We start from the raw sequence: 13,873 nt of genomic DNA on the forward strand, positions 1-13,873 counted from the left end.
TCCACAGCCTCTCAGTCACATTCGACAAGTGTTTCAAATTGAACTTACCCAAAACACTTCTTAAGACGATGAAGCAAAGAGCTTCAATTCTCCTCTTTCATACCATTTTTTTCTTTTTTCCTGATTCTTATACCTCTCACCACTCCTCAGCTTCCTCTTCTGCTCATCTCTTAAAAGGACTCATTTGCTAGGGTTACCTTGTTGGTCTTTCTATCTCACTGCTTCTTAACCTTTCTGGGATAATCGAGCCTTTGAAAATCTAATGAATGTTCTGTGTTGTTTACTAAAAAGATAAAGATACAGAACACACGCATGCCACCTCACCCATGACCTCCAATGAGAATCTATCATCCACTCGAGACTGTTACTGACACAAATTTTCACCTCAAATTTTTCCTTCCCTCTTATTTTCAAGATGCCTTCTGGATATAGCTCATATGGCCTACTGCATCACAAACTTAACAAGTCCAAACCAGAAATCACCATTTTTCCTAAACAAACCTTCTCTGCTGATGGTATTCCTTCTCTCATAAGGGCACCACCATCCTCCCAGGCTCCCACGCTAGAAGACTTGAAATTAACAACTATGGCAATGCCGTATTACCAAGTCTGCCCTCAGAAACCGCTCTCAAATCCCATCCCACCTCTGTCAGCCTCTTATCCTTCAAGACCTCATAATCCTTTGCTTCATCCCACACCTGCCATGATCAGAAGTCTACCACTCTTCTGACAAGAGTTCCATTACTGATTATATCTTTGTAAAGGCTCTCATCTCCATTTGCTATCATCCTCGCCTACTATATTACTTTACCTCTAGAAGGTTACAATAGCCTCACTGATTCCCCACCCATTTTTCCCCCCGTTATTTCCACCAGTGTTGACCCCTCCAAGTTCCAAAACTGACCATGTGCCTGCCTCTTTTCAAAAACACTCATGTGTCTTCAATGTGCAAATACACAACCAAACTCAGGTCTGCCTTTAGCGTCTTCTACAGTCTGGCACCTAAATACTTTGCCAGGATTAGATTCCACAGCTCAGACTGTCAGTTTCAGATATTATCTTTCTTTAAAAAAAACAAACAAACATATGGAATGCTTCATGAATTTGCATGTCATCCTTGATCAGGGGCCATGCTAATCTCTGTATCGTTCCAATTTTAGTATATGTACTGCCGAAGCGAGCTATTATCTTTCTATCAAAATCACACTCACTCCAAAAGGCCCAATTCAAACGCCACTCTTCATGTTTATATCTTCTACATGAGGATTAGGAAAAGGACTCTGCACAGAAAAGGCAAATTCCTAAGGAATTGATTTAGGAAATGAAAGGGAAAAGAAAAAAACAACCAACTTTTTCCTGAAAATTCTTAAATCTTTCTGGAAGCTGTTTTTTAAAAAAAAATATTACTATTCAAATACTTACATTTCAATCAAGAAACCCTCCTTAAACCCAGCGTTGTTAACCAACATTAAAGGCTAATAATGTACAATGTAAATTAAATTATTAAGTAAATATCAACCTGAAAATAAAAAGTTATAATCTAGACCCACGATTCTAATTCCAGTAGTATCTGTACTTGGATCTTAAGAAAGGAACATCAGAGTAAGAAGACTTAATGCTTCACCTGATAAGAAACTGAGGTCAAATGAGTCTACAGCAGTGATAGAAAGCTACCAGACTTAAATCAGCTTCAGATTAGTGAAAAATTCTTATCAGATTAAAAAAAAAAACTTTCAACTGAAATGTCATAAAACTATTTTTAGTAGTTAGTAGTTGTTTTAAAGGGCTGGAAGATGTGATGGGCAATTCTGAACCTCTCATAGAGGGACGTGTTCGCCGGCATACTTCCCAGCAGGTGCAACAGCAATGAGATGTATCACACAGAAGCACTGCTGCGGGTAGTACATTCTGCCACGTTCTAGGACCTTATTTCTTTTAAGCCTGACCTAATTCAAATTTTCACTCCTAAGCCTCTGAGTTCGTGTTAATTTTCAATTGCACATAGTGAAGCATTTTGCTCCCCCAAAGAATGAACATACTCAAGATTAATCAAAAGACTTTAATTGAAAATCTTTTTTGAAAAAATGTTAATACTTGGCAAAAATTGCCCTTTATAGTATTTCTAAAACTATGATCATTCAAATTTGAATACATTTTTGAAACAGAAATGCTTATAACAGTAGAACAAGCTAAAATCCGAACATTAGTCATAGTCACTACACTAAGAAAGGGCTCAGAAGGTAAAGAATCCACCTACAAGCAGGAGACCCAGGTTCGATCCCTGGGCCGAGCAGATCCCCTGGAGAACAGAATGGCAACCAACTCCACTGCTCTTGCCTGAAGAATTCCATGGACAGAGGAGGCTGGCAGGCTACAGCCCATGGACTCACAAAGAGTCGGGCACGACTAAGCAAGTCACACACACCACACCGCAGCAACTGAAATAGGACCTCAGTCCAGGATCCCAAGTCTGACTCTAGTTGCACGACTTTAGGAACTGGCTTCACCGGGAAATACTTTCTCATTTGAAGGGTATCATCACCTTTCCCTCCCTCCAGATGGCTGCTCAGATAAAATGAGATAATGGACCTGGCACAGTACCTACCACGGAGGGCTCAACAAATACTAGCTTCCTTCGTTCAACAGAAAAGACACGCTTCCAAGAAGATTTAGGTGTGAGGCTCGCACAAGTCTTCACCAGCACAAAACACGGCAGCTGGTTGGTTCTAATGAAAATCCAGAACCCCATTCCACAAGCGTTTCTGAGGACACACTGGATGAGGACGAGAGAGCCTGCATGTGACCCTGGAGGACGCCATTAGAACAGGGCTGCACACACACACACACGATGACCACTAAAATTTCCAGGAATTGAGGTTCAAACGTCTGGAACGTTTAACGCTGGTAGGGGAGCTCAGGCCGCGCGAAGAAAAAGCAATTCAGATTGGGCCCAGCTCCGGATGACTACTCTAATGAACCAGGAGAGCGACGCGGGCTCATCCTCCTGAGTCGCTAGCAGCGCGGCACTAAAACCCGCTACGAGCCTGAAAAGAATCCACCACGAACGCCCGCTCGCAAGCCTGCGTAGGAGAGCCCCCGGCGTCGCGGAGGGCACCTCACGAAGGCCGCAGGCGACGGGAGGAAAAGACCACGGGCTGAGGTCGGGGCTGTGTGCACCCGCCGCGGAGAGCGTCCGAAGGAATTCGCGTCCGCGCTGAGCGTACCCGGGCGGAGGGGGCGCCTCGGGGGCCCAGCCCCCGCCCCCCGCCCGCGCCCAGCGACGCCCAGGCCCGGGGCCTCCGCCCCCCGCCCGAGTCTCCCTCGGCGCGCAGACGGCAGCGCAGGCCGGGGGGCCGGGGGGCCGGGGGGCCGGGGGGCCGGGGGGCCGGGGTCGGCGTCCGGCCGCGGCGCGGGCGAGGCCGTGGCGGCTCCCCCGCCAGGCCCGGGCGGGCGCGGCGGCCTGCGGAGCGCGGACACACTCACCACACCATGCCGTAGGCGCCCTCGCCGATGTACGAGAGATTGGTGTAGCGCGGCCCCACGTCGAACACCTGCCCGCGGACCATCTCCGGGCCCGCGCCCGCCGCCGCCGCCGCCGCCATGTTGGCTGCCGGGCCGCCGCCGCCGCCGCGCTGCGCTCGACGCTCCGCGGCCGCCGCTCGGCCCACGCCGCGCCTCCCGGGGGACCGGGCCGCCGCAGCTGCCGCCGCTGGCCGGGAAGGAGAAGGGAGGCCGCCGCTCGGGAGAGCCGAGAAGCCACCCGCGGCTCGGACCGACTGCCTGCCTGCCTGCCTGACTGACTGACGGGCGGGCCGGCGGGCGGGCAGAGGGAGGGGCGCGCGCCGAGGAGGGCGTCAGGGCGGCCCGGGAGACGTGCGCGTGGATTGGCTCCGCCCGCGCAGGGGGCGGGGCATACGGCCGGCGGAAGAGGCGGGCTGGGGGCGGGGCATGGCGGCCGGCGCGGCGGGGCCACAGACGCTTGAGGGGTTGGGGGCGGGGCGGGGCGCCCGGGCGCCCCCCACTTCCCCAGCCAGGCGCTGGGGACCCGGACGTCGTACCCGAAGGCCGCGCCGAGCTGGGAAGGCGGACCCAGTCTCAGCCAGTCGTGCGCTCGGACCTGGCCTTTGCGCGTGCGCGGTCCACACGACCGTGAAGAGGCCTCGACTCCCGGATAGAAACCGGAAGAGGGACCGAGACCGAGAAAGACATTTGCATCCTGAGAAAGTGTGAAACCCAGAGGTGGAGGCCAAGGGGAGAGACCGGGACGGGCGGGGCCCGCTGGTCGGACACAGGCTTATTCAACGAGTGTTCCCTACCGTGATCCTGCAGGCCCAGGCCCCCCAGAGTTACCTTTCAGCGGAGAGAGACGTGGAAGGACTGGAGGAGGGATGAGTCGCAAGGAAGACTGGGCGGGAGACTCTAGTGATGGTGCTATGAAAAAATATGAAGCAGAGAAAGAGGTCGGGCAACCTAGACAGCACAGTACAAAGCAGAGACACAACTTTGCCAGCAAAGGTCCGTCTAGTCAAGGCTATGGCTTTTCCAGTGGTCATATATGGATGTGAGAGTTGGTCTATAAACAAAGCTGAGCGCCAAAGAATTGATGCTTTTGAACTGTGGTGTTGGAGAAGACTCTTGAGAGTCCCTTAGACTGCAAGGAGATCAAACCAGTCCATCCTAAAAGAAATCAGTCCTGAATATTAATTGGAAGGACTGATGCTGAAGCTGAAACTCCAGTACTTTGGCCACATGATGCGAAGAGCTGACTTATTTGAAAAGACCCTGATGCTGGGAGGGATTGGGGGCAGGAGGAGAAGGGGACAACAGAGGATGAGATGTTTGGATGGCCTAAGGGACGCAATGGACATGAGTTTGAGTAAACTCCGGGAGTTGGTGATGGACAGGGAGGCCTGGTGTGCTACAGCCCATGGGGTTGCAAAGAGTGGGACATGACTGAGTGAACTCAACTGAAAGAGGTTCGGGAGTAGGGCGTTGAAACACCGAGAATGACATTAAGATTCAGAGACTTGAGACCCAGATCGGTAGACATGGAAAGAACCTCAGACATAGGACATGCTGAAATAAAAATGCAAAGATAAAACACTGAAAACCAGAGCAGCAAGCTCTAGAGAGAAGGAGACGAACACGCTGAAGGTCAGAAATAGTCACAGACACCACAGGTTGAAAAATAAGAGTCGGACTCTTGAAGCAAGTGAACGCCGAGAATAGCTAAGACGATGAGAGAAAACCCATCTCCCCACTGCTTTTGGACCTCCATCCATGTCCTATTTGGAGGGGAGTCAGAGTGGGAGACCCTGCATCCTGATTGTCCAGCACTGTAGTCTTGAAAGCCTGGACTTCCAGGCATCAACAAAGACCAATTAGACAGTCTCCAAGCAAAAAAATAAATGAACCCTCTAGGGAAAAAAATGTGTGACACATGAGAAAAGAGAGTCCTGGAGCCAAAAATCACTCCTTTGCAATAAATATATTTAGCCCATGAAGCAGAACCCAGTTTTAGAAAGAACCTAATTCTTATTCTTGATTAAAAAGAGGACATTGCTTCTTTTAAAGAACAGGCCGAGATAAATGGAGAGTAGCCTGAAATTAAAATCATGATAGCCAAAGTTAAAGCTGTGGTCAGAGCAGTAAAAAGTAGATGGAATGATGCAAAAGAGCCAATCAGCAACATAGAAGACAACTATGAGGAAAAGTAAGTGATGAAGTTCCTGGAGAAGAAAACACAGAACACCATGGAGAGTCGAGCTATAGGCACCCCGGGAGAAGACAGCAAATCCATTAGAGGTGACAAATTATACCGAAAGAAATTTTGCCTTCCGTCTAAAAAGATCTGGGGTGGAGGGGGGGAATTGAGTGAGTTCTCTGAATCCAGAAAAATAAGCGGAAACCAACTTCAAGAAATAACCTGGAGGGGCTTCCCTGGTGGCTCAGTGATTAAAAAAAAAAAAAAGCCCAATGCCGAAGACACTCCTGTCCCAGGTCCGGGAAGATCCCACATGCTGTGGAGCAACTGAACTCACATGCAGCAACTACTGAAGCCCATAGAGCCTGCTCTGCAACAAGGGAAGCTGCTGCAATGAGAAGCCTCACGCGGCAAGGAAGAGTAACGCCCATTCCCAGCACCTAGAGAAAAACCCACACAGCAAGAAGACCCAGCACAACCAAAAATAAATTAATTAATTAAAAAAAAAATAATCTAGAAAAGTCCTGAAGTTTCAGGGTAGAAAAACACAGTATTTGATCATTAAAAAAAAAAGAAAGACTATTTGAAAAGCTGAAAGCTGGGCCTTCCCTAGTGGTCCAGTAATTAAGAATCCACCTTCCAATGCAGGGGATGCAGGTTTGATCCCTGGCTGGGATACTGAGATACTCTATGTTTCAAAGCTCAGCCAAAAAATAATAAAAAGCTGAAAGCTGATTTTCTGCAGATGCCTCCTCTGTAATAATAAAATGCCAAAGAAAAATGGGAACAAGTTGGCAGCCGTCTGAGAGGGTAGGTTATCCATGTGACATCCTACAGGCGCTTCGGCTCCACGTCTTCCAAAGGAGCCCTGCACTCAGAGGGCAAGATAGAGCTTGAACCTCAGCTTTTCTGCTTATTACCTGTATGACTTTGGCCTCAGTTTCCCCACTCTTAAACACATCACAACAGCACTTACCTCCCTATTGTACAGAATAAGACAACAGATGTAAAGCTCCTGGCACCTAGTACATACTCAGTAAATGTTATCTCTGATTACTATCGACCCCACCCAAACCTGTTCCTCATCTCAGGCTTCTGGATCCTATCACCACCCAGATCCTCCAGCTGAGGTCTGGGGATGATCCCGGACAGTTAATTTTAGCTCACTCCCAACCTCTCCCTGCATCTGACCCATTGAAGACTCCTATACATTCTATTTTTCCAGTATTTTGGAAATTGCTGCTACTCAAAGTGTGGCCTTGGGACCAGCGACATCAGCATCGGGTGGGGGTCTGTTCGGAACACAACATCCTGGGCCCCACCCCAGACCTACTGACTCAGGATCTGCATTTTAACAAGATCCCTAGTGGTTTCATATGCATTTGAAACTTTTGAAAAGCACTATTTTCTTTTTAGTTGAGATGTAAGTGATATATAACAGCACCTGCCCTCTGCCTGGCGTTTGCCTGCCCCCCATGCTCCAGACAGACTAGATAGCTCTCAGCTCTTTTCTGCCCTTCAACCTTGCCATGTACCCCTCTGCAGGTCATGTGTCGTCTCTTCATTCTTCTAGCATCTGTGGGCATTTTAAAGTCACTGACTTTCTCCAGAGAACTTCTCTTGCCTGGTTCTGTGGTCGCTAAGCAACCGTGTGATGAGAGTCTGGCGTCCCTTGTGGTCTTAGACAGGGAAAGTGCACTGACCAGGGGACAGCCCTGCTCAGGGAACTGCTGTTCCCTCTAAGATGGGGTTTAGACGCACATCAGCCTCTGCTGAGTCAGGCTACCATGAGCCAGGCCCGGAGGGGAGAATCATCTAGCTAGACTGACAACAACAAATTTCCAGAAGCACAGAGCTGAGAACCTGAGAACATGGCTCTGGAGCACCAGGAGACCATGTAAGCCGTCATCCAACACTAAGTGAAAGTCGCTCGGTCGTGTCCGACTCTTTGCGACCCCATGGACTATACATACAGTCCATGGACTTCTCCAGGCCAGAATACTGGAGTGGGTAGCTGTTTCCTTCTTCCGGAGCTCTTCCCAACCCAGGGATCAAACCCAGGTCTCCCACGTCGCAGGCGGATTCTTTACCAGCTGAGCCACCAGGGAAGCCAAAGACCTAAGACCCTGCCAGACAGCTAGCTGGCCACCTCTCTGTCTTCCTCAGTGTCCCTCTAGAGCGCTGACAGTGCCCTGGTCTGCGGAATCTTAGAAGACACGTGGACATATGTCATTTTCTGCCTGCCCAACATTGACCCCTTCTCCTTCTGGTAGCGACAATCCAGTTTGTTTTTGTGGGGGTGAACTCTCTCTTCTACACACTTACAGCATTTGGCCCCACTCGCCCACCCCAAGGCAGGAATAAGCATGTGACCCAGGGCTTCCCAATCAGAGTCACAGATGTTGGTTCAAAAGATGAGCATGAGACCTGATCCAGGCCAGTGACACTCAGCCCAGACTTCTGCAGAAGCAAAACTGAGAAAGGGGTACTTCCCTTCTGCCAAGGTTGCCAGAGCAGGGGGTATGGGGCTGGGGCCAAACATATCATAATGTGAGAACTGCCCTCTAGGATAAAGCTGAGATGGGGGAGCAGGGTCCAGGGACAGAGACAATTTCCTGACGACACAGTCTGACGACTCAGCCGAGGCTGGACTTCACAAGTGCGTGAGACAATATATATTCTCTTTTTAAATTAAGTCAATTTGAGGTAGGGTTTTGTCACTTGAAACCACAGGAGTTTGTGACTAATACATGACCCAACTAACTCCCTTTTCTGTAAAAATTGCTCAGAATCATACAATAAATCACTGGGACATGAATCAGAAACTCATGAATGATGAAATGAGAGAAAAGAACTGGCAGTGAGCCTTGAAACTAGCTAAAGATGGAGAGATAACTGAATAAAAACACCACTCAGTAGAGACAGGCTGACAAGCTGAAGTAATTGTTGTTGCTCTGGTAACAAACAATGCAAAAGGGAAAAATTGAGAAAGAGGATTTTTTTAAACCGGGGTTTTAACCTCAGATTAATGCAATGAAAACCAGAGAGGAAGAAAGAGGGTAGGAAAAGCAAGGTACTAAGCCTTTGTTTTACATAAAATGAAGAAAAGAGTTAGCCTTTGTTTTACATAAAATGAAGAAAAGAGTTATTGTAAAAAATTGTATAATTTCATTTTTTTCAGTGTAAAAAGTTTTATGTCTACCTTATAAATTAATTTGTTGTTGTTCAGTCACTGAGTCCTGACTCCTCTGTCCTCCACTATCTCCCAGAGTTTGCTCAAGTCGTGTTTATTGAGTCAGTGATGCTATCTAACCATCTCATCTTCTGCCACCCCCTTCTACTTTTGCCTTCAATCTTCCCCAGCAAAAGGGTCTTTTCCAATGAGATAGCTCTCCGTGTCAAGTTACAACAGATAAAAGGAAGGTAATTCATACAACAAAACTCGAGACCTGTAACCAGAAGTGTACTAGACACTTTCCTCACATTGTAATCAGAAAAGAAATGGCAAGGAATCATTAAAAAAAATCAAAATACTAGAAAATTAGATGATGGAAAGTTAAGAGAAATGTAAATAAATAATAAACCTAAGTAGCTAAAACCCCTGTATAAAAATATGAAAATCTCAAAGGGCAAACTCTGAATATTTACTGTTGTTAGCAAAGATGTGCCAGAAGAGAAGACAGATATTGGATATTAACCCACGCATTTGGGATCGGGAAAGACTGAAAACCGGGTGTCAGGGCAGCGATGGCGACCCAGACATAGAGAACAGAGCGTGGACACAGTGGGAGAAGGGAACGAACAGAGACGATAGCATGGAAACATATTCATTACCACATGCAAAAGAGACAGCAAGTGGGGGTCTGCCGGCTGACACAGATGCTCAACCCAGTGCTCTGTGACAACGTAGATGGGTGGGGAGGGAGGGGGGTTCACGTGGGAGGGGACACATGTATACCTGTGGCTGATTCATGCTGAGGCATGGCAGAAACCAACACAGTATGGTAAAGCGATTATCCTCCAATAAAAAATGAAAAGACTTGCCAAAAAATACACACAGGCTAAAAAGTCATTGCGAAACCAAACTCACCATGTTACACAGCAGCACAAAACAGGAGACAAATAACCTTTGGAAATACAACTGATAGAAACACACCTACAGTAAAATATATTACAGTAAAATACATTAGACTGTGACATATAAAACAAGGATAAAGATAAGGGAAGCAGCACAATAATAAGGCATAAAAGTATATACTGAGTCCTACACCTACATAAAATATAAAAGATATCTTGCCACAAAAAAGGTCTTTTGTTTGTTTGATTGACTTTTTTGGCCATGAGGCATGTGGGATCTCAGTTCCCAGATCAGGGATCTCGCTGGTAGCCTCTGCAGTAGAAGCCGAGTCTCAACCACCGAGCCAGGAGGTAAGTCCTGAGTGGCAAAATTTATGTTATGTATATTTTACCACCAAAAAATCAATTGGCTACATTTGTGATAGTTGATTTCTGGAGTCTCTAGTGCCATCGATCTATGTGTTTACCCCTGTGACAGTATCAGGGTATTAATTCAAAATTTGGTTTTTGGCCATGCCATGCAGTAGTTCCCCAATCAGGGGTCAAACTCACTCCCCCTGCACTGGAAGCTTGGAGGGTCCACCACTGGACCACTGGGGAAGTCCCCCAGACTGTCTTAATTATTCCGGCTATAAAGGAAGTCTTAAAATCAGATACTGGGAGTCTTCTAACTTTATTCATGTTTTTCTAAACTGTTTGAAATACTATATTTCTTTTGACTCCCAGTATCAATTTTGGTCACAGTTTTTCTTCCAAGGAGCAAGGGTCTTTTAATTTCATGGCTGCAGTCACCATCTGCAGTGATTCTGGAACTATAACCAACCTAGACAGCATATTAAAAAGCAGAGACATTGCTTTGCCAACAAAGGTCCATCTAGTCAAAGCTATGGTTTTTCCAGTAGTCATGTATGGATGTGAGAGCTGGACTATAAGGAAATTGATGCTTTTGAACTATGGTGTTGGAGAAGACCCTTCAGAGTCCCTTGGACAGCAAGGAGATCCAACCAGTCCATCCTAAAGGAAATCAGTCCTGAATGTTCATTGGAAGGACTGATGCTGAAGCTGAAACTCCCATACTTTGACCAACTGATGCAAAGAACTGACTCATTGGAAAAGACCTGATGCTGGGAAAGATTGAAGGCGGGAGGAGAAGGGGACAACAGAGGATGAGATGGTTGGATGGCATCACTGACTCAATGAACATGAGTTTGAGTAAGCTCCAGGAATTGGTGATGGACAGGGAGGCCTGGCGTGCTGCAGTCCATGGGGTCGCAAAGAGTGGGACACGACTGAGCGACTGAACTGAACTGGTCAATTTCAGATGTGGTGCTGGAGAAGACTCTTGAGGGTCCCTTAGACTGCAAGGAGATCAAACCAGTCATTCCTAAAGGAAATCAGTCCTGAACATTCATTAGAGAGACTGGTGATGAAGCTTCCAAACAATTTCTTTCAATTTTTATTTTTTTTAAGCCTTGCCATGTAGCCTGACCCCTGAGCAGAAGGGGTTATGATCAGGTGGCAGAACTTCCAAATAGGAGGGGAGTGACCGCCCACATGGTCATTTAGGGCCAAGAACAGGAATCCAGCTCTGTCCCCTGTTCCTTCAGAAAAAGTCACTCAGTGGTCCATATACACATTATCTGCTTATTCTCTCTGGTAATCAAGGAAATGCAAACGAAAACCACACCTGCCAAATGCAGGAGACCTAAGAGATGTGAGTTCCATCCCTGGGTCGGGAAGGTCCCCTGGAGGAGGGCATGGCGACCCACTCCAGCATTCTTGCCTGGAGAGTCCCATGGACAGAGGAGCCTGGTGGGTATACCTAGTCCATGGGGGTCGCCAAGAGTCAGACACGACTGCAGTGACTTAGCACGCATGCAACCAAGGAAATGCAACAAAACCACAAAGAGGTGCCATGACACACGTTATGTTGGGCTGTGCCCGGCTGTGTCCGACTCTCTGTGGCCCCACGGGCTGCAGTCTGCCAGGGTCCCGTGTCCATGGGGTTTCCCAGGCGAGAATACTGGGGTGGGTAGCCATCACCTACACCAGGGGTTTCTGCTCGTTACACTGATGGAATTAGAGCCTGACGGAGCCAAGCGCGGGTGAGGATGGGGAACGTGGGCACGCCCTGTGTACCGGGGCCGCCCTTGGTGGGGGTGAAGATGCGTCCTGCACCCAAGTGGTCACCCAGCCCACCCCGGTACAGGGCTCTGCAACTGCCATGTTGAGACTCCTAATAATTCATCCCAGGGCCCCATGTTTTGCTCTCTATCAGGTCCTGCAAGTTCTGTAGCCGGTCCCGCCCGGAGGTTTCACTCCGTGGTATGTGGGCAGCAGGACACAGACAGAGGATGTTCACAGCAGCTCCGTTTCTGCAAGACGCCAGAGCTCCCCGCCCCGAGCAGGGATGAATCCCAGGAGGCCACTGAGTGACAAGGACTGGGAGCAGAATGCAGCCAGCAGGCCCCCCACCCCGCCGGAGAGACAAGCAGGATGAACGGACGGCGGCAGGAGACGCACGGGCGGGCAAGTCCACACAGAAATCCTTCCCAGCACGAGTGAGGCCGGGCGAGGTTGCTCCCAGGTTGGCTGACGGGCCCACAGTTACTATCAATCACGTCTGATCTATGATGTTGCTTCTCCGTGCGTTTATGTCAAACGCTTGATGGAAGAACCGGCCCAGGCTGGGAGAGGCGGCCGTGACAGGCGGCCGTCCTTGGCGGGGACGTGCAGGCAGGACACGAGAGGCAGCTGCCTAGGACCAGCTTCATCTGTGAGGCTCCGGTTACACAGCAGACGAAACTATACAGTGGACATCAAGAGGACCAAACGGCAGCCTGTCTTTGTAAGATATGTCCACGCAGTTCCAACTCTAAAATCTGTAACTCGTACATGTAATCTGTTTCATTTCAGCAACTTTCTGTTGCTTGCCTTTCGGGGCAAAAAGGTGACCTTCATTTCTAGAGGCTGTTTTTTTTTTTGGTTTCATTTCTAAACACCTACCTTGGTTGTTCTGTTGCACACCCAAAATCAAAGTCTTGTTTCCCCTCTTCTCTTTTCCAAGTTCTGTCCTTTGTGTCTTGTTGCTTTCATAATTTAGAAGTGGAGGCGGAGGGGAGGAGGGGAGGAGGGGAGGAGGGGAGGAGGGAGGAGGGAGGAGCGGAGGGGAAGGAGGAGGGGGAGGAGGCAGGTGCCCCAGTCGAGCTGTGAGGAGCGCTGGGGACAGCGGTCTCAGGAGCGGCCTCCTGGGCCCCGGCCTGGCGCCTGGCGGGACCCCTGCCAGGGCTGGGTTGGCCCCCAGGAGTCTGCACGCACCCCTTGGCCCTGGGCACCCAGATATCCAGGCCCGAGTCCCTCGGAAGCAGAGCTGGAATGAAGTGCAGCTTCATGCGTGGGGCTGGCTGAGGGTCTGTCCTGACTGGTCCAGAACCAGGGTGGGTAGCTTGGGGTCCCAAACCCTTTGAAGGAACCTGGGGGGCTGGCTTCCTGCCTGTCTCCCCAGCTCTGGGGGCTATCAGCAGCTCCCCCAGGCTGGACCCTGACCTGGCAGGCACAAGGCCCAGTGTCTGCTCCCCGCCGGCTCCCAGCTCTGAGTGTGTGTGTCTGCGTGCGGGTGTGCACACATCCCCCATCTGCCCGCAGCCCAGCTTCAGACACGTGAGGCCGCTCACGAGGGAACCGTCAAGACAGCCTATGCTTAAGGAGGAGGCTGCCAGCACTTTCTGCCGGGAGCCAGGAGGCGGAGGGGGCGGGCAGGGCGAGACAGATGGCTGAGTGGGTGGGCTGTTTGGGAGCCCCAGCCTCCACTGGTGGTGGGGGGTGGGGGAGGAGACAGATCAAGCTGCCTCCCTTGCTGGGGGGGGTTCGGTTCGGAAGGTGGGAGACCACTGCCCCGGGCCATGGAGCCGGTGGGGCGGGGGGGGGGGTGGGCACCGGGAGCTGAGGGCTGACCTGGGAGTGCCCGGCAAGGCCCGCGGTGAGGGCTGGCAAAGGCGTGGCGTGGGGGCGGCTGTGTCACCGCTGTCCCCGGGGGTTAGCGGGCCGGGCTCCCCGCAAAGCACCAGCACCACCTCCCACCCCATCTTGAGC

The 13,873-nt window shown here is 49.9% G+C and overlaps 1 protein-coding gene and 1 non-coding gene across 2 annotated transcripts in view; both read right to left on the bottom strand.

Moving 5' to 3' along the window:
- The window catches only part of MAPK1 (mitogen-activated protein kinase 1), a 56,518-nt gene extending 52,710 nt beyond the window's left edge, over window positions 1-3,808 (bottom strand). The window contains exon 1 of the mRNA XM_065904528.1: window positions 3,484-3,808. Within this exon, the coding sequence (XP_065760600.1) occupies window positions 3,484-3,602 (119 nt within the window). The 5' untranslated portion in view covers window positions 3,603-3,808. The remainder of the gene's footprint in view (window positions 1-3,483) is intronic.
- LOC136146168 (U6 spliceosomal RNA) lies at window positions 1,081-1,182 on the bottom strand. Its single transcript, XR_010658907.1, has one exon. It is a non-coding gene; the product is annotated as a U6 spliceosomal RNA (small nuclear RNA).
- Window positions 3,809-13,873: the final 10,065 nt, after the last annotated feature.

This window comes from Muntiacus reevesi, chromosome 13, assembly GCF_963930625.1.
Source record: "Muntiacus reevesi chromosome 13, mMunRee1.1, whole genome shotgun sequence".
NCBI lineage: Eukaryota > Metazoa > Chordata > Mammalia > Artiodactyla > Cervidae > Muntiacus > Muntiacus reevesi.